Raw genomic sequence first — 20,841 nt, 5'->3', positions numbered from 1 at the left:
CTCTCTAAACTAACAATATACAGAATTAAAAGAATAGCAGATTAAATTAAATCCTACAAAGCGAATATTAAAAAGTATGTCTGTGTCTCTGGGATTTTATGGGATAAACAAACATGGTTTGACCTAACTATAAGCACATTACGATTTCAAAAGTCTAAATTTATAAACATTGCTTTGTGTAAAAAAGTAATCAGTTTTGGAGATATCTCTGCAAAATGACAACAGTTATTTCACAACTTTTCCCATAGTTCCTCTGGATTTTATTTTGACCTTAAGTCCCCCCACTGTGATACAGCTTTGAGGAGCTATAATAGGTATACAGAATTGGTGAAACCTTTGTAAAAGCACATTTCCATGAAAGAAGGGCGAGCCATTTCATCTGACCCACTGGGGCTGCTGAAAACGACTGTGAAATATCAAAAGGTGTTCAATTCACTTAGCAAAGTGGCCTTAAATCTATAAATCAGAGACTCCAAACCCACCTCACAGTTTTAAGACACACCCTTTAAATTTTAGCAAAAGGTTAAGCTCAATGATGACGCACGCACTCCTTATCCTTCGGCTTTTTCCCCTCCCAATTTAAAGTGTTCTTTAGAAAGCTGGGTGCGAACTTTGGGAGTCCAGCGGCGCGACGGTACGACAGAGATTACCCGAAAAAAAAAAAAAGGGGTAAAACTCTTACCTCTAACGTTGACGTCCGTGCCAGGAAGCGCCAGAATCTGAAGCAGTTTTTCCACTTGGTTCCTCTTGCAGGCTCTGTGGAGGAGGGTCTCTCCTTCGACCAGGACATACAACAGACAAACACGACAAAAAGCGACAAAAAGGCAGAAAAGAGAAATCCCCAAATTAGGGTGTGTCTGATGTCCTTTCCATTGTCCTCTTTAATTTGATTTTCACTCCAGTAAAACACCACCAAAATGTCCCCAAACACATAATTAAGAAGAAAAAAAAAATTCCTGACCTAAAAAAAAAAAAACTCTTCGACCCACCAATGGGGACGCGATTTATGAAGTGATGAGAAAAGGGGGGAGATCTTTAAAGGGGCATAGAAAAGGAGGCTTAAAAAAACGACAGATGAAGAGTTGTTTTAATTTTTCTCCTTTTATAGCCAGATAGTTGTTTTCCGGCTCAATAAAGTTGAGCAGATGGACACTGAAAGAGTTGGTGGTAAGATAGCGGTCCACCCTTCTCGTACCGACACAACTTAAGAGGAAGTTATGGTAGACGGCCCACGTACAAAGCCTCTGAAAGGGTTCTTTACAGATCTTGGGTTCAAAAGCTCTGCTGGGCTTTCAGCGTCACCAAGTGACCTTTCATAAGCAAAATTATCAGGATAGTTAGAAAAAAAAATAACATAAAACACACAATTTACATTTTAATTCGGGATTCTATTTTTCCAATCTTCACACTTCCCCTCATCCTTAACAGAACGCTCCTTTTTTTCTGACACAATATAAAATCAGGAATGTATTAGAGGGCCAGAGACCCTCCTTTCATGTATGGCTGAACTTCAGAGGGAAGTTAAAGGCCAAGCATGAGTGGCTCTGCACTTGCCAGCATAAAGCAGAACTGCAAAGCCTGTAATAAATGCTTTACTGGTTCTCCCCAGGATGCCACGCCTGTACAGGGGCTCCACTCCAATGCACATGGAGCAAAGACCGGGGCAAAAAGAAAAAGCACGGTGAAAGGGGGGAGGGAGGAAACAGTGGGATTCAAAGAAAGAGGAGGCAGAAAAGGTAAAAGTGTTTCAAAGAATAATGGTAAAATGTTGAGACTGGTAGATCCAAATCATTTGGAAGAATCTCCTTTTCCTCAGTCTTTGAAGACATCAAAGATCTTTCAAGATGTCACCTACCAGTAAGTAATGAAAGGGAAAAACCTGCAACTCTGTTTAAGTTATCTTTCACAATGCCATATAAATGGAGATGCACAGATTTGAAGCGCCAACACTATCAGTTCATACCATTGATTGTATACAAGAGCTGGACTGAGTGACCTCTTCACCGTCACGTGGCAAATAGGAGGCACCCATAGGATCCAAAAAGCCAAAATCTCATAGGTTGTGTCCGATTCCTTCAATAATTAGTGAATGATATACATTTATTTCCAAATCTACAATTCCAAAATCATTTCCTAGAAGTCAATGCGAAAAATTATGTTATTCACACATATTTACGAAGCACAAAAACTGCTAGAAATTCGTGTTGGACTCACGTTATCTGCACAATGCTGCAGTGCCCACATGTACTTTAACCCTAACCTAACCCTAGCATGGTCTTAATTACATGCAAATAGTCACTTCCAGAAACATTTATTAAAGCATTTTTTTAATAATCCTTTTAAGGTATCATCATCAAAACAGTGGATTCATAAATGGTTTTCAGAAAATGGTAATACTTATTAGACAGATTGATTTGACAGATTCTCCTTCAAATGTTAGGGGGGGGGGGGCTTCCAACAAGCCAACTCCAAATTAGCAAGAGTGACTGCCATAGAAACGATGACTTGGGACCAATCGAATCAATCACTACTTACTGATGTCCTCTGGATCTAACATGGCAAAAAAAAGTGACTGAATTGACTTCATTTCATTGGAGCATGAAGCAAGTCATTTTCTGTGGGTGATGTCACACTCACTCAGTCCCAGTCTCATCTATAGTCAATGGTTCATGCATACGTTTTTTTTTTCCAACTGGATGTCAATCATGCTCCTGTAGAAATCATCCTCAAAGTTTTAATGACCAGGCCAAAACTCACCATTTGTTTTTTTTTAACCACTCTATTGCTTTTAGAATAAAGGTTGGTTTATATTAAAAGTGTTTGCAGGGTTAGACAGCATTATCAGTCAATTGAACCATTTATGAAGAATGTCAGTCCAGCGTGCTACTAAGTTTATTTCCCTTCATTGCAAAGATTCGTGAATGCACAGACCTCTGAAGGTTCCTGCTCATCAGTTTAGTTTCAGCTGAGGTCTGGACTTGAAATGGCCCATAGAAACACCTTAAATCTTTTCAGTCATAGTGTTGTGCACCGGCCATTATAACAACTATTGCTCATTTGAATTACTTGGTACTTGGACAACTTAAAAGAAAATGTCAGTGTTCCAACATCTACACTGGTGATTTATTGTACTTACATGTAATAATGATTAACACATTAGGTTTGGTTTTGCCACTAAATGGATATTTGGTTTGTATCAAAAGCTTTAGAAATCCGTTTTAAAAGCATATTCACTAAATTAAGACTACTCTGGATGTATAAAACATAAATTATGTGGCCTCTGCTGTTCTGGATAATGCTTGAGGTCAGATGGTTAAGTATATTTAAGATAAAAAAACGTAACATTTAAGTGACCTAATCCAGTAAGCTGTTAATATTTGCTGATATGGTGGTAAAAGACATTATCTGGTAGAAACTATAAAAACTGCATTTGGTGGCATATATGTGAAATTCCAAAAGTTTTTGAAAAAAAATACAAAGTTGACAAACAAGCTCAAAAAGCAATTGAATGAAACATGGAAGACATGATTTAATATCTCATTTTGAGATAAGCCTGCATATATTAATTGGTGGTCTATCAACAATCATTGGTTTTACCAATTCATTCCTAAAATAAAATAACCAAAACAGCCTTCCGCTGTATATATGCACTTGTTTTGCATATAAAGACATATGTATTTAGAATAATCAGTGAAGCAAAGTAATATTTTTCAATTGAAATGTTAAAAACACCCAAAGGAGGTAGAGTCTCTTGGCTCCTGCAGAAGGTAGAGTCGAGTCCAAACTGCAGCCCCTAATGACTGAGCTGTACCGTGTGGCACGTCAGTGTTCTTCATGGGCTGCTCTGCTATTACCGAGTGCTAAAAACGCTGTGATTAAACAGCTATTCCACTACACCCCATGTGTACACATCCTTGCAAATGCCACAGCCAATCCATGCACTGTTAAATCACTTAAATGGCTCCAATTTGGACACAACGCCTCTATTATAGGGGTAATTGCATGCTCAGCATTTACAAGCACGGAAAGGATAAATCCGCCTGTCCTTTTCTATAAATCCCCCATTTCACACTTTAATAGAAAAGTTAAGTGTATGTGTTGCTCTTTATATCACTCAGTCTGCTTGCTACAATAGTGTAAAGTGCTGCTTGGCTCGCTGATCCCTGGACCAAAAAGCTGCTGGAAGCCAGTAACAATGCTATTTGTGAAGAATGTGTTAGGAAGGTTCTGTGTAGGCAGTTATTGGATATATTTAAACTTGTTTGAAGACTACTACTGTTGTTGGCTCTAAAAGCAAATGGCAGCAGGAGAATTCCCTGAAGTCAAGGATACTGCAGCTTTTATTGTACCTAAAATGACTTTACAGCCTGAAAGTGAGTAACAGTCATTTAAAAATTCCACTGATCTGGAAAAATTTGGAGAAAAAACATTTGGACTGTCAGAATCAGGAGAGGAAAACCCAGCAGAACCTCAAAGGAATCATCTAAAAGCATTAAAGAGGAACGCAAACTCTATCAAAATGCAGTGTTTTTCTTTCTTTAAAAAACAAAACAAAAAAAGTTACCTGTAAACAAATGGCATTGGGGTTTCTTCACAAAAATAATTAAAAGGATTAGTAATAAGAGGAAAACTATCTAAGGAGTGCAATGTTAGTTAAAAAAATTATGTATAAAAAATTCCATCTGCCAAACAATAACTGCTTCATGACAGAAACACTGGGGTGAATGTGCATTTCCTATGGTTGGCCCCCAGTTATGGAATAATATTCTTCCAGAGCTGTACATGATATCAGACCTAACAGCTTTAAACATGAATTGAAGACTTACTATTTTAAAATGGTTTTTAATACTCAGTAGTTGGTGGCATCTGATTTTCTCTAACTCATTTTATTTAATTCTTATCTGTTTTTTTATGTATTTTATTGGCTAGTGCAATTGTATGCTGTTTTTTTTTAGTTGCAGAATTTCAAACTTTTTTTCTTTTTTTATTGTATAGTACTTTAGCACCTTTGTACTGTCCAGTGCTATATAAATAAAGATACATTCATTTATTCATTCATTAAATTTATACTTGTCTGGAATAAAGAAAGACAGAATTCACTTATTTGTGGGTAAGGAGGGACAGACTTGAACATGTGTACTACATATGACAGATGTAGTATAATTTCAAGCTTAAAAATGTGAAAAAAAAATATTTTAAAATAGCAAAAGAAGAAATTCACTTGGATTTTCTCTAGCTTATTTTGGTGTTGTGACATGTTAAGTTGATTTATAAAAAGTTTGGACTGCGCAGAGAAGCGCGCTGCGCCTCTCAGTGTCTTTTTTGTTTTGCTGTGACTTTTACAGGTTAGCCCTGTTAGTGCTGTTACTACCATATTGCTGCTGTGTTACTGCTGCGTCACATATACTGATGGAAAGAAAAACTTGAAAACTTTTTCTGTGTACTGTCTTTCTTTGTAAATATATCATGTGTTGAACCTTTCCTGCGATTACTTTTTTTCTTTCTGACAGTGGTCGGAAAATGCAGGGGAGATCCTCTCCGGGGCCGAAGGCGGGCCGAAGGCGGGGATCTTCCTTCGGGGTTCACTTCAACCGTTTGGACCCTCAGAGCCTCCAGAGCGGGTTAATAAAGAATCATTCACCGTTCTTCTGGGGGAAACCTTCTTTTATTACAGTTCTCCTTCATTCTGTGTATCAAACATGAACGCGCACCCCTAACACACTTCCGCTGCGTGCTCTCGCTCCCTCTTGCGCTGCATGCGCTCTCCCCTCCTTCTGCTGCACGCGCTCCCTCCTCTTTCTTACACATGCGCCCCGTTTCAGCACATACACATCCTCATTCTACAACACATGTTTCAATGTGGGCACATGCGGCTTATAGACAGGTGCGGTTTATGTATGGACAAAATGGTATATCCTTTAAAATGAAATGGGTGCGGCTTATAATCAGGTGCGCTCTATAGTCCGGAAATTACCTTATATAAAAGTCTGTCCCTTCCTTCATATGCTACTGACTTGTTTGTGTCTGTGGTCCAGGGGTAGAACAGTTGACTTCTGATCTGTTTCCCCCCTGTCTGCCTAAGTGCCCTTGGGCAAGACACTGAACAATTGCTACTTATATAGGTTATAGGTTGGTGCCAGCGTTAAGCAGTGGAGGTGCCATCAGTGTGTGAATGTGTGTGTGCATGAGTGAATGGAACTGTGACTGTAAAGCGCTTTGGACTATAAAGCAAAGTAGAAAGGCGCTGTACAAGTATATGCCCTTACTCACTGTTGTTAGTATCAATTAGTAAGAAGTTCATCAGATTTATTTTGAAAATCTCAAAAACTTCCCATCCTTTTATTGATAGGAAAAGCTTTTTTTTTTAAGTGTTTCAAAATGTTGATTTTTTCGATGTATGCTTTACCCTCTTGGTGAACAATACAAATAAGAAGCAAAGAATGAAACTCAGCAATTCGTGTTTGACACTCCACACACAGCATATTTGGCCTCATTAAAATTGATATTGGCACGGAGCTTCAAGAAGAAGATGTAGAACTAGAAAAAGAGAAGTTGCTCCCAAATCCCTAAATCCCTCTCAGCAACTGTGACAAAGATACAAAGGTTCAACAAGGCAAGAGAGATGCTCTAAAGCAAAAGTGTGCAGAATACAGGGAAGCAAGCCTATAGATGTGGGTGAAAGAGCTGTAAGAGGAGAAAAAAATAAAAAGGGCAAAAGGGGGAATGAGAGGGGAACGGATGAGACTGTGAGAGGGGAGGATGCTGTGCCAGCGGTTCATTAAAAATTAATACCAAGTGCATCGGTATAGAGATCACGTAGTAGAAAAACAACACATGCCAACAGCCTTGAGTCTCCTGCCTCAGCCCTCCCTCCTTTTGTTGCTCTCCTTTACCCCCCACCCCATCCCTCCTTTGCAGCGGCCTTTCTGATCAGGTAGAGAGGGAGACATGAGCTCTGACACTTTAGAGAGTTCACACAGAGTGCAATGCCAGTAATTGCTAGAAGTTCCATCATTGTAGCCACTGCATATTTGCATTACTACCCTAATTGCAGCCTTTAATATCCCTAAAATGGGGATCTAAGGCGCACTTTGCGTACCAACAGTCGTTGGGAGTCTTCTGTGAGAAAGCTATTACGTCCCTCTGTGACACTTATCCATTTCTATCAAAATAGTGGAGAATATAACATAGAAAGAAAACAAAGCGACATATATAGAAAGTATAGGAGCAGTGACACAAAAGGGGCAATCCAGTTGAACTCCAGCACAAACAGGAGTTCTGAATATGAGGTCAAGTTTGGCTTTAAGCCGGCTGGATGTGGGAAAAGACGGACATAAGTCAATCACTCTGTCCATACATCTTAATTTAAAGTCCCATGCCAATCAACCGTGAATCTATTCTAAAAACATTCCCTGGGCTCTTTCAGTTATGATTATGTCGTTTTTAATGCAAAATAGAAAAAAAAAAGTTTTTTTTTAGGACATAGTATCAGCAGAGCATCAGAAGTTCATTAGAAATTTGCCTCTGAGTTGTGGGTAGGCCGGGTGGTGCAGAGTAAGCCTGCCTTTATTTCCCATTATCCATTTGTTTACACTTTCTCCCGCTAGGAAAACAAAAACGTACATGAATCTATTTGCCTGCAATTGGATGCATCCGAATTGAGGAATGTAGGGAGCTTGCGGCCAATCGATTGTAGATTTTTACATAACTACAAGAATTTTCAAACAGCAGTTTATTCTGCTCCTGGTTCACAACAATTTGAATACAGAAATACTCAGAAATCCAGTTTTAATTCAAATTTTCTTTATATATGTCCCCCATCATTAGACGAATGCTATAAGAACATGGACATTTGACTGGGTTTTTAAGTGAAAAGGATGGCCATGCCTTTAAGTTTCTTTTCAAAGATGGCCGGCTGCAGTGCATTAGTCCATTAAAAGTCTGCAAACGTGAAGCCATGTTGTCAAGCTGTGGTTTGCATACGAATACTTGTGTTACCTGCTGCGTTGACTCTGTGCAAGCCTTTGGGGATGTTCTCTTTCTCTGTGCTTGTTTCTTTCCCCAAGGAGTCCTGGTTCCTGTGTGGGGGAGAAAGAGCAGGGTTTCAGGGGTGGTACAAGACATCATTTATTACCCACCATTTGCCTAAGCAAGCCCCCCCCCATTTCACTGACTGACAAGCATTGCAGGACAGAAATGAGACCCATAGGTACAGAAAGTGTGTAACGTACTATTAGCAAATTAATCCCTCTTGGAGTGGTATCATCGTCTTATATGAAACCTGACAATATCAGTCAAACCCCCACTGTGTCGGCCACACAATTCCCACATCTCCAGCTTTATTTCCCTCTCCAAAGCACTTTTCCTCCCTCTCAACGCCTTAAACACAGAGACAAAGAATTCAATGTGAGCAAGCACATTAGGAGGAATAACTGCTAAAAGAAAGTGAAAGCCTCTTCAAAGTAATAGCGTGCTAATAGCTGTGGGCTGTCACCAGTTGTGCGTGTGGGTTTGGAGAATCTGCCCCGCATGAAGCCTGACAGGTGTCTTGTGTGTATACGTCTGTGCACGTGTGTGTGCGTCGCGCTGAAGTGGAATGCCATCCGTATTACAGGGAAGAGCCTTGTTCCTTAGTAATTGGCTTGTTCAGAAGCCAGGAAGAAGCTTCCAGCGGTGAGGAGGTAACACACGTCCTGTCACGCTGCTTGTTATTAGCAAGGACAAGGCTGAGATGAGATGAGACAAGCAATGTGTGCGCGAGAGGGAATCCATAATGCTGCCTATGATGAGGCCGTACCATTTGTCACCTCAAGCCACTTCAACCAAGTGTCCTCTGTCCACACAGGCTGGCAGCACTGAGGTCTGTATAAGCACTGGGCTCATTTGACTCTAGAATCAATTTAAGGCGGTCAGCGTGCAGTCATAATTAAAGTCTTGCACAGGTGCAGCACCCTCAGAGGTGGACACTAAAGAAACTTGTGTGGATTCATCAAAGCAGTCCACTTTCAATGAAAACTGTGTGCAGGCGAGCCAGTTTTACACCTCTCCTTTGTAAAAAAAAATAAAAAAAATAAAAAAATAAATGTAATCCAGCAAAATTCAATTCAGTTTTTATTTACTTTTTCTTTTAATAGACAGGTTTTTTAACATTGATGAGAAAATTACTGGTACCGGTAAACTGGAATCTGAAAAGGCTTGGTTTTAATAAAAAGTTATACTAAGCAAATGTCATCAAATCTCTTTTCTTAGACAAAGTCACAAGTCAAAACAAATTATGTCCAGCATTATTAAAAGAAAACAGCAATGGATAAACTCACAGAGCTAGCTGAGAGGGGGGAATAAAACTTCACTTTAATTACAGTCTCCCTTCTGTTGACAGCACTTGGCGGCCCAGCAGCCAGCCGGTAAGTTAAATGGTCATCTAAACAGTCGGTCAATCAGCCACTATGTCAGCTTGATCCAGCTTGGACACGTGCCCTATGTCAGTTGGATACCAAAAATAACATTTGTCATCGCTCACATATAGTAGCAACACCTCCATGGCCGAAAAAATAAATTAGAAAAATAAAATGCCAGTCAAGATGCATCACTACCTGGATCTTTTCGGAACATTTATCCTCTTTAGCACCAATTCTGCCCTCATTAAATCGTATTTTTTCTTTTAGATAAACTTGGGTATTTTTTGGGAAATTTCTGATGAATCATCAAAGAAATATAGACTTTATTCAAATATGTTAACTTAATAAGTCACAGTGGCTATAGCTGCTATACAGTGATGAGATTTAATAGGAATGTTTTGACATAAATAGGGGCATCAGTCTAAAATGTGTCACAATAAGATGTGTATAGGTAAATGAGTTTAAGTATCAGAATCAATAATAGGTCGAATTCATCCATGAATGAAGAAAAAAAGCTTTTCTTTGGCTTCTGTTTCTATCACACTTTTGTTTTCTATTTGTACAGTTTCTTTCAGGGTCAGGGACTTCACACACCCATTGGATCGTTTTTTAAAATCTGCACAGACTTTTTTTTCCTCCTTTTTTTATCGCAACTCCCTTATGCTTATGTCTCTGTCAAAATGAGCTAGCGCTTTTTAAACGTGTGAGAAAGCTAAAAGAAAAAGAAAAAAAAATTGAGCCGTGTTGGAGAGATGAGAGGATTTGGTCAGTCCATGAACCAATGGCCTTTACATGAACCTGTTCCCTGGTGACTCCAGCCTGTCTTCAGGCCAACTACCTGCTGGTGGAGGAGCAGATGTCTGAAATGGGCTATGAGGAGGGAGAGCAAGTGCGTGATTGCATTAAGAGACCGATTTATTATGCAAGCGTAGATCAAGAGAAGTGCAGAAGGGAGGGTGAGGGTTTAGAGCTGATGGTTGTATTGGAAGACACAAGAGTCTGATGTGATATCCTCATCTGTGTGTCGTCTCCCTGTCCAAATTCAGACTCTGTAGCTTGTCTGTGCTGTTGCAGGGAGGGGCTTAACCTCCTTGTGCACCCCTACTATCTGCCAGCACACCGACCGGATCAGACCCAGGCATGACCCATCACATGCCAGCTCCTCCTGCTCTGTCTGAACTCAACTTGTCCGTCTTTGGCTAAATCTCAGTCCCCACTCACCATTCATTCATCCACCTCTGCTCCTCGCCTGCATACACTCCTCCAGCCAGGAGTTTATCTTTTTTTAACGTTGAATCCCAACACTTTTTGTGTTTCAGACATGACCATCTATTCTAAAAAATTTAGGTTAGAACTTAAAAGAACCACAGCTGGCTGATGAGCTTGGTTGTTTTAAGAAATAACAAGTGGTGGGGCTGGAAGTCACAGAGCATTATGCACTTGGATAAGAAATATACAACCTATGGTATATTAATGACTCATACATCAAGCTATGGTCAGTTTATCAACAACCGTTTTTGATCAAATCTATTATGAGAATTTTTTTTTTAAATCAAATCTAGAAGTATAAATCTTGTAGTTTTATTAAAATCTGCCCAACAACCTGTTTCCTGCAATGCAACATTTTTTTACCTAATCAGGTCAGAAATAGGTTTCATGTGATTTAAAAAGTGGAGGAGCATCACGCTGATATTTGCACGTCATCTGCATGAACACTTTGCCTGATGTGCTCTGGGATGATCTGATGATACACCAGTGAACAGTCATGGACGGACGAACAGCTGTGTGTAACTGACCTGCAGCTGTTTCCCCCACCCGCACAGCTGTATGAAGTGGGTCCAGTCCTCGGGGGTGCACTGCAGGGAGTCTGAGCTAAACTTCCCAGAGCAGGCAGGTAGGAAAGCACCTGTCAGAAGTCACGCAGGAATTCACAAGATTAGACAGAGGCTGGTAAGTTCACATGGAAATACAGTGGTATGAGAAAGTTTGGGCACCCCTGACAATTTTCAAGATTTTTCTTCATAAATTATTGGTTGTTTGGATCATCAATTTCAGTTAAATATATCATATAGCAGATGAACACAGTGATATTTGAGAAGTGAAATGAAGTTTATTGGGTTTAAAGAAACTGTGCTATAATTACTTTAACAAAAATAGGCAGGTGCGTAAATTTGGGCACCCCTGTTGTTTTATTGATTTGACTACCTAACTTTTAACTTTTATTTACTTTTTCATTCAACTTTTATTTTTTGAAAGGATTTTAACTAATTCCCCAAAGGAAATGAAGATATAATAGTTATTATAGGAATGAGCATTAGAGTTTATATTTCAACTGGCTTATTAATTAATGCAGAACATCTCTGTGATATGTCATTATAAAAAGGATGTTCAGTGATGGGAACAAAATAATTACAACCTATGAATTTTTCTGGGTGTTTCTTTTTAAGGCACAGAATATATATATTTTAAATATCAGTGGTGTTTTGATCCAATTAAAGCACAATTTTGATAATTTAAGAAAGTAAAGGCTTTTACCAGCATTTACTGTAGACAGACAGAAATAATCTGCCAATATCTCTGAATATTTTTTGTCGGTCACTAATAAACCTAATACTAATCATGTATTTAAATACATTATAGAAAAAAACAAACAGGAAGAAGGCCCACCATCTTCTTAAGAGAAAGAGGTTCGTCTCCCAGAGTGCAGCCGCTTCTGCAGCAGAGATTCCGGAACATGGCATCGGCCATCACCAGACGAAACCTGGATGAGTGAACTCTGGCCACCAACTCAATTAAAACAGATGGAGACACATCTGCAGAGGAAATACGCAGGATAGCATTCAGTCAGAAATTACGTTTTAATAAACAAACAATCACAAACACTAACAAACGTTTGCAGAGTTTTCTTAACCCTTGTGCTATCCTATGGGGTCCAGATGACCCGATCCTAACAGAACAAAGGTGGATAAAGGTGAAGAGGATTCCAGTGAAGATCACATATCATTGAAGAAAAAAAGTTTAGCACACTGTCTTGTGGGGTCTAGATGACCCCACAATCATGTTAATGTGCCTAGGATAGCACAAGGGTTAAGTCCCATATCAACAATGGATTCAATCACTTTTGAAACTTTGTGTTGTTTTTACATACCCTGGGTAATAATGACAAGGTGTTCCGACAGGTCTTTGAAACCTTTGTCCACCAGAATCTGGTTCAGTTTGAAGTGTTGCTGGTACCAGAACTCTACCAACACAGAGAGCAGGTCCAACAGGATGTCTGCCAAATGCAGGTTCTCGTCTCTCTCAGCATAGTCCTTTAATTAGAGTAAACAACATGGCACTGTGGATTCGGTAAACCTGAAAAGCTACGTTTTACAAGCTTAAAGTCCCACTCTGATCACCTTTTGACCTACTTTAAAAGTATTCCTAGTGGTCTTTTAAATATGATTATGCTATTTTTAAATTGAAAAAAAAAAAAACAATTTAAAAACACTGTCATTTTCCAGGACATAGTTTCAGCAGAGTGGCAGTACTTCTTTAGAAATTGGGGTTGGGGTTTGCTTCATAGAATTTTCTACATCACAGCTACAACCTCTTTAAACAGCTTTTTTTCTGCTGCTCCTGATTCCCAACGATTTGAATGAAGAAATACCCAGAATGGCAATTACAAGCTTAATTTTTTTATAAATGTCCTCTATCATCAGAAAAATGCCACAAGAACGTGTTAAAAAACACACCAAAACCACGGTTTTCGTCGGAGTGGGTCTTTGAAGAAACCAAATTTTAAGTGATTTAGCTATATTTTCCTTAACCAACAAGAAAAAATAAACCATTTACCACCATTGCAGCCTGGATTAAGAGCTGAGCAAGTTGTTTCACAGCATGGGACAGTAACGTCGAGCGCTCCCACACAGTCCAGAAGGTTCTGTACAACAAGGAGCTTGATGACGACGATGATAAAGAAGGGGACGCTCGTGTTCCCTGTAGGAAACCTCTGACGGACAGAAAGGTACATAAAAGAAAGGTAAGAAAAATAATTACTGACAACCTCCATTAGTGACATTTATAGTGGAATGACCCTTGAGGCAAAAATAAATGTTGTGAAGGGAAGTAAGAATCCATCATCAGATGAAATCCATATATTTGTTAGAATAGATCTTTTTTGACAGGTTAGGATGACCACAAAAATAAAAAATACCGTACTTTACGAACTATAAGGCAGTTTGTCTTGCGTTACTCGTAAAAGGGGTATAGCCCTGCTCCAAGAAACAATGTGTTCAGAGGTAAAGTTCAAGGTACTGCAGAAACTCTCCTTAGTGCTACCTAAACATAAAGATCGGCACACCCTGCACCATTACGAATGTGCAGTCCTGAAAATATGGGCACGATTTGTCTGACAGCATTCCATTGTCTGTTAGTCCCGGAGATTATTGTGTTATTAAGTCATGTCCAGAAGTGGACAGCCTTTCCCCCTCCCATGCAACTACATTGGAGCACGCGTCTGATTTTGAGCTTTCCTGGAAGTCCCCGCTCCCCTCTTGCACAAAGATCCAGTCAAAGTTTACGCAGATAGTTTTCTAGTACGTTTGCTGCACGTGACTGCGCAAGTCACTCGGATTTAGTCATGCTGACTTAGTGTGTGATCAAACTCCGTCAGGTCCCCTTCAGGCCTTAAAATAAGGTTCCCGGAGTTACTGGAAGAAAAGAAGTCTAGGGTGTGCATCTTTGTTCGTGGAAGCGATGGATGACAGATGGCGCACACACACTTACTAAGACTGGGAGGCGGCGCCTTAATGGATTGTGGTCGCATGGGCTAAAGTATCTGCTGTAACTGTTGTCTGAGCTTTTGACAAAGCTGGCATCATTGCTGAACAACTACAGGGCAATGAGAGGGAACGCAGTACATTTGATCAGAAATTGCGAAATTATTAAAGTCGGACATCAAAGAATAGAACTTTGTGGGGCTTGTTGGAGAGGATTGATGCGAGTGGATTGCTAAATAGTGGAATAAAGTTCAACTAAACTCACTGTTTTGCTTCTGTTACCTTTTTTACGCCTTATAATACAGTGTGCCTTGTGATGCTGAAAATACAATAAAAGAAAATGAGAAAAGGGCCTTTGGAGTTGTTACCTGCTTGTAATACAGTGGAGTTCCCCTTGGAAAATCTTCAGACAAAGTGCCAGAATGTCACGGTTGAAATGTATTAGAGTTGGCAGCCCAGGTCCAGGGAGGGGGTGACAAGTGGCACTGTCGAACAGGCAATACCTAAAAGATCACACGTATTTGTAGATATGAACCAAAACATCACTTTGTTCATTAATAATGTGATAGCATTTTATAAGACATTTCATGGGACTTGTAGTTTACCTGATGGCTGTCTCTAAAAAAGGCCACAAGCCATTCTTACACTGTGGACACTGCAGCACTTGAATGTAATATTTTTTCCCTGTACTAAGAGCCAGCCATGGCGGGTTGGTAATGAGCAGGACACTCAAAAACTGATGTAAAGATCTCAGGAAGGCTTGTGTGGCATTGCCCTGTAACATAATGTACAAGTGAGTTGAGTTTATGGCATATAAATGCAAAGGAAATGTGTCAAATGTCAATGCAGATGAAAAAAGTGTCATCTCTTGTTGACACCACTGTGAACATCCAAGGTCATACATTTATGTGCAATGTAGAGGATCTGGAAAGGTGGCTTCCAGTGCCAAAAAAAAAAAAACATGTAGGTGGAGGGATAATTATACAGAGCAGCCTTTGAATTGACCATAAACTCATGAATGTATCAAAATATACAAGGTTATTTGTGACATCTTATCCTCAAAAGTGAATCAATCAATCAAAAATGGATAATGCACCATAACAATGGCACTTGATCACAGATCCTTTCAAAAAGATTTGTCCTAAAGTTGTTTTTCACGTTGACCTTAAGAAAACCCTACAATGTAACTTTTAACACGTTTGTTTTCTAAGAAAAGAGATCAGCTGGTTTTATCTAGCCTTAAATGACACCCTCTCCGCTTCACTGATTCCAAAGCAGTTTCAATGTTTAGAAGTCAAGAGTTCCACCTACTTGAAACAATGCATCAGGATCTTTAGAAATCACTGCGTTCATAACCAAATGTTCAAAAGAATTGTCAAAAAAATGTTCCACGTGTCCTCCACACTGATGTGACTGACGGATAAAGTGATAATGAAAACAACACGCAGCTGTGTGCTATTTCAGGTCCAACCTGCTGGGCATATTGGAGGAAGGAGATCAGATACGTTGCTGGTGGCGGAAGCCCTGGATACACTGCACTTTTGATTGAGTCCAAGGCCTCAGCGAAGAGGCCGCACTCTATCATGCTGCCAACATTGCTGAAGTCTGTTGCTGTGGCCTAGAAGGATAACAGGACATTTGCAAATTACAAAAGATAAAAAGAAAAGCTTCATTAAAAGGGAGAAGAAGCATGGCACTCAAAGAGACAAATAGCGTGAAGGGAAGGTAGAGGCTAATAGAAATAAGGACTGAAAAGCCCTCCAAAGTTCTTAGGGGTTATGTCCGACTGTCACAAATTGGCAAATGGCATATGGAGTCTAAAAGCACTGGCTGAAAATACAAGAGCAGCACTAATAGGAATCTGACAGACACTCACTTGGGTAAGGTATGGACAGGACAGGGGAGACTACTGTTAATGGGTCTGCCAATCAAAGCTCTCAGATCAACTGAGAGTGCTGGTTAAATATTTGACCTCGATTTGATGCGCCCTTGCTCTTCACATCACTTTTCATTGAAATGTATGACATTAAGAAAATGGAATGACCTTATCGTCTTGATGAAACACATGGTTATCTTGTAGCAGTGTGTGTTATACTGATCGTGGTTAGGAGTTGATCTGTATGCGTGTCTACCTGGGAATGGGTACGATAAGGGTCATGGTAACCCAGAAATTCAAGGAAGCAGAATCTTGGCCGGCCCTGCAGGACAGGAACACAAAAGTAATTTAACTTATTCAACTTCTGTTAAATGCCTAAGGCTATGTCAGAATTCCCACCCTCATCCCAAACTACTAAAAAACTACCGGTATATAGTGCAGGACTATCTAGTGCCCAGGATTTTAAAAGCAATTCGGACACCATGCTCACTACTTTTTTAAACGTTGAATATGACATCACTGATTTTTCAAAGTGAAAATCTAATCAAGTTGATTGTTTTATGTGTTCAGGAGATGAAAACGGTGATTGTTTGTAAAAGGAAATCAAAACATTTAGATAAAAACCTTTTTGTAAAAATTGATTAAACGCAATGCATTGTGGTCTATATTTGCTAATCTAGAGAGCATCGATGTACACTGGTTTTTTGCAGACTTCTGGGAAATATCTAGAGCACTCGATTTTGGAATTGTAGATTCGGACTGCTCTTCAAAATGGCAAACGCACAAAATAGTGCTCTATGTGGTGAGGATTTTTCTTCTAAGCTGTATTCTTTTCTTCTAAAACAAATAAACAAACAAAATTTAAGGCAGGCACACACCTCCTTCTTGATCACAAAGCTCTTGAGCTCCATCTCCAAATTAGAGAGGTCGAAATCGAAGTAACTGCTTTTCATTATGTTGAAATTTACATCCAAATGACTGCCCTGTCAGAATAGAAGCAAAGGAACAGAAAAGAGATTTTAAAACAATAACAACACATGTAAAACTAATATTTGATACAAACGGTTTAGCTGCATGAATCAGACAATCAGAACCAAAAGAGCTTTAAAATGAAAATTCATTTTTGATTGATCTCATCTGGCTTTTAAAATATTTGACATCTAACATCGCCAGACTTGTTTTGTACTAAAACTTAAAGGCAAAGAGAGAATTCATTTAGTAGCACCATTCTCTGGGTTTTATTATTCTGTTATCATATAGCAAAAACATTTCTGAATACAATTCAAACATCCATCTTCCTCCGCTTATCCTTGACTGGGTTGCGGGGCAGCACTCCAAGAAGAGATGCCCAGACTTCCCTTGCCCCGGCCTCCTGTTCCTCTTGGGGGACCCTGAGGCGTTCCCATGCCAGCCGCCAGACAAAGTCTCTTCAGCGTGTCCTGGGTCATGCCCAGTGGGACATGCCCGGAACACCTCTCCAGGGAGGCGTCCAGGAGGCATCCGGACTAGATGCCCGAGCCACCTCAACTGGCTTCTTTCGATGTGGAGGAGAAGCGGTTCTACTCCGAGCTCTCCGCGGGTGACCGAGCTTCTCACCCTATCTCTAAGGGAGCGCCCAGCCACCCTGCGGAGGAAGCTCATTTCAGCCGCTTGTATTCAGGACCTTGTTCTTTCGGTCATGACCCATAGGTGAGTGTTGGAACGAAGATCGACTGTTAAATTGAGAGCTTTGCTTTTTGGCTCAGCTCTCTCTTCACCACAAGTACGGGCCGATACAGCGACCGCATAACTACGGTCGCTGCTCCAATCCGCCTGTCAATCTCACGCTCTGGTCTTGCTTCACTCGTGAACAAGACCCCAAGGTATTTAAACTCCTCCACCTGGGGAAGAACACTCCACCCACCGAGACATGGGAAACTACCTTTCTCCGGTCGAGAACCATGGCCTCAGATTTAGCGGTGCTGACCCCCATCCCAGCCGCTTCACACTCGGCCGCAAACCGCCCCAATTCAAACTTCTCTTGGTAATTATTTCATGATTTTAGGCTGTTTTATGTAAGAACCACTTCAATTGAATGTCATTAACTATCTTTAAGCCTTTTACTGTATATGAGTACTGGACCAAGTGTGACGTCATCCATAGAAAATGACTTACTTCCAACTCCAACATACTAAAGTGAAATTTTCATGATATGAATGTCTCCAAATGGTCAGTTAGCCGTGATTGGTCTGAGTCAACATTTCTATGGCAACCAATCTCGCCAATCAGGAGTCGGATTGTTTGAAAGCGGGCTCGGGAGAATCTGTCAATCAAACGTTATGAACATTTAACGTGGGACCACCGACTTTTACTAAGGCATCTGATTGGCCAGTTTATAGCTTGAATAACATTTAGAACAGAAAGAAATTTGGATTAGCAAGACTTAAAAAAGGTGGCAAGAATGGTTCTTCTGGCAAATAGAATGACTGAGTAATAGCTGTTTATTTCTCTAGTCTATGTCTATGGGAGTTTGGCTTCTTGGAACCAGCAGGTACTTCCTGTTTGAAATGCGAATGGAGAGGGGTTACTCAATCCAGTCTCATATTCAGTCTCTGCCTTAAATTAACTACTGGTGTTAGAAAATTAAGAGTTATGCTTGAAGATTACTAAAGATGATTTTCAACAATTAATAAATACAACTTTCATTTTCTGAATTGTTTTTTCCCCCCCAATAATTTGACTTTTTTGGTTTACATTAAAGAGAATCACTTACCTGAAAAAGGTGTTGGACTATATAACTGACTGGGTAGCAAGGGGCATTGTGGGATTTTGAGTTATCCGTGACAGGTTTTGCCATGACATGAGTGATGGAGATGTAGGAGGGGGGAGGGTATTTGTACACCTCTGCCTTGCCTGCCATCAACAGCCTGTATGTGAATAACGAACAGCATTTTCATCATTTTGCTTTCTAATGTATTCACATGATAAGCCAGTTGAGACAGAAATCACCGTTTGAACATGGCTCTTTTGCGGGGCTCTTGAACCATAAGGAGTACTCTCCAGCCTTGGAAAGCCCCCGTCATTCTGCCAGTGGCCACCTTTTCCCTCCACTGCCTGACGGGGTAGAAGGCAGCTGAGGAGGCCGTGGAAATGGCCACTTCGTAGGATCGCTCCGGCAGCCAGGAGCCATTCTTAACACTATCCACAACATAGTCCAGTGTCACAACCCACTTTCCTGGTGGGAGAGAAGTGGGTGTTTTAATAAAAGGTGCTAGTTTGATCAAAAGCTAAAAAGAATAAATAAAAAATAAAATCAAGCATTACAATGATTATAACTCACCTGCAGCACATGCAGCCAGAAATTTCTCACTGGGGGAAACCTGGGGTGTTATGAGATGAGTGATGCCATTCTTGTATACCTGGAAACAAATGGCTGCATTAGAATTGAAAGTGATCGAATGAGAGGAAAACATGCGTAAATAATAGTAATATTTATTTGAGTCGAATTTAATTCGAAGCATAAAATCCAAAAATGTTTCCTTAACCTTATTTCAAACAATTCATGTGGAAAAAATACAAAACAACATGTTTTAATGTCAAAATAATTCTCCCAAACAATATCTAAATGAGGAATAAATACACAAATGAAGATACTGGTCAAGACACACTGGCTGTTTTTCTCATTTTTCTTGTTGTACACATTTGATCTGCATTCTCTTTCCATTAAAGTATACATTTCTACAAATAGTCCTTTGTAACTCTTTGGTATTAAGGCCTTTTTTGCATTATGATATGTTGTAAGTTTTTTTGGTCTGTCTTCCTCCTTTTTCCCTTATCCCAGTTGCAAATCTATTATTTTTTTCCTTAAAACAAATGTTCCTGTCCCTTCAGACCTCAACCAGTCACATCTTAAGTCTAGCTCTGCTGGACGTTTCTTCTTAATCTTTCACTTAGAGAGGTTTCCTCTCAGTATAAGTATGGGAAGAATGCAAAACTCTGATGAGTCACATATGCAGGAAATTTTAAATTCACTTTAGAGAATTTGGGTTTATTAGGAAGACGTGGCCTAAACTGGATTAAGATAACTCTAAATAACTCAGCTCACTTTGATGTTTATTGTCTTTTGAGTCGTACCTTTATTTATAAAGGACCACTTACCACTGTGTAAATTGGTACTTTGTAAATACACTGTGTAAATAAACTACATTGAGTTGAGCTGGAAACACTACTTACAGAGCCACCAATGTATTTTCCTCCCAGCTGTTGAATCCCTTTCACCAAAACTCTCTTCTTGTCACGGTTTTTTATGCCAGAGATCTGGAAAATCTTGCACCTTTCCATCCTGAAAGTAAATAAATAAATGAATAAGCCGAATATAGCCTAACGTATTTAAGATGTTATGACAGATAAACTGGTTTCGACCATTTGTTGGAAAACACTGTAAACTGCTTCTTGTTTGTCCACATGAGTTACACAGATAGGTTGACACTACAAGAAAAACCAGAAGGGGTACTTTGAACCAAGCATGCCACTATTATCACAGGTGTCAGTTAACTGTCATTGAGACAACTTCAATATATTTTCAAAATTATTTCTTTCAACATGTCGGGCAGCAGAATAGTCAATTTTTAAATATTTGCTTAAAAAAATTAGCAAAGAATGTAGCTTGAAAACTAAAACTAGTTCAATCCATTTTCTCCATGCAGGAAGTGGTATCTGAAATTCAGAAAGGAAATCATATTGTGTTATATACAGTAATACATATATTATGTGACTTCATAAACATTTTTACAGATGACTTCTCTGAACATTTATTTCTATTTATGCA

General features: G+C 39.7%; 1 protein-coding gene across 1 annotated transcript in view; it reads right to left on the bottom strand.

Moving 5' to 3' along the window:
- Nucleotides 1-20,841, bottom strand: part of slf1 (SMC5-SMC6 complex localization factor 1) — a 34,735-nt gene that overhangs the window by 12,830 nt on the left and 1,064 nt on the right. The window contains exons 2-16 of the mRNA XM_023958540.1: nucleotides 20,247-20,355; nucleotides 19,354-19,432; nucleotides 19,023-19,248; nucleotides 18,787-18,940; nucleotides 16,913-17,017; nucleotides 16,291-16,356; nucleotides 15,630-15,776; nucleotides 14,764-14,933; nucleotides 14,527-14,661; nucleotides 13,233-13,389; nucleotides 12,547-12,709; nucleotides 12,066-12,211; nucleotides 11,195-11,304; nucleotides 7,999-8,078; nucleotides 683-775 (exon numbers count right to left, since the gene is read on the bottom strand). Coding sequence (XP_023814308.1) covers nucleotides 683-775; nucleotides 7,999-8,078; nucleotides 11,195-11,304; nucleotides 12,066-12,211; nucleotides 12,547-12,709; nucleotides 13,233-13,389; nucleotides 14,527-14,661; nucleotides 14,764-14,933; nucleotides 15,630-15,776; nucleotides 16,291-16,356; nucleotides 16,913-17,017; nucleotides 18,787-18,940; nucleotides 19,023-19,248; nucleotides 19,354-19,432; nucleotides 20,247-20,354 — 1,939 coding nt within the window. The 5' untranslated portion in view covers nucleotide 20,355. The remainder of the gene's footprint in view (nucleotides 1-682; nucleotides 776-7,998; nucleotides 8,079-11,194; nucleotides 11,305-12,065; nucleotides 12,212-12,546; nucleotides 12,710-13,232; nucleotides 13,390-14,526; nucleotides 14,662-14,763; nucleotides 14,934-15,629; nucleotides 15,777-16,290; nucleotides 16,357-16,912; nucleotides 17,018-18,786; nucleotides 18,941-19,022; nucleotides 19,249-19,353; nucleotides 19,433-20,246; nucleotides 20,356-20,841) is intronic.

The sequence above is a fragment of the Oryzias latipes genome, chromosome 9, assembly GCF_002234675.1.
Source record: "Oryzias latipes chromosome 9, ASM223467v1".
Classification (NCBI taxonomy): Eukaryota; Metazoa; Chordata; class Actinopteri; order Beloniformes; family Adrianichthyidae; genus Oryzias; species Oryzias latipes.
This window is presented reverse-complemented; position numbering and strand designations above follow the sequence as displayed.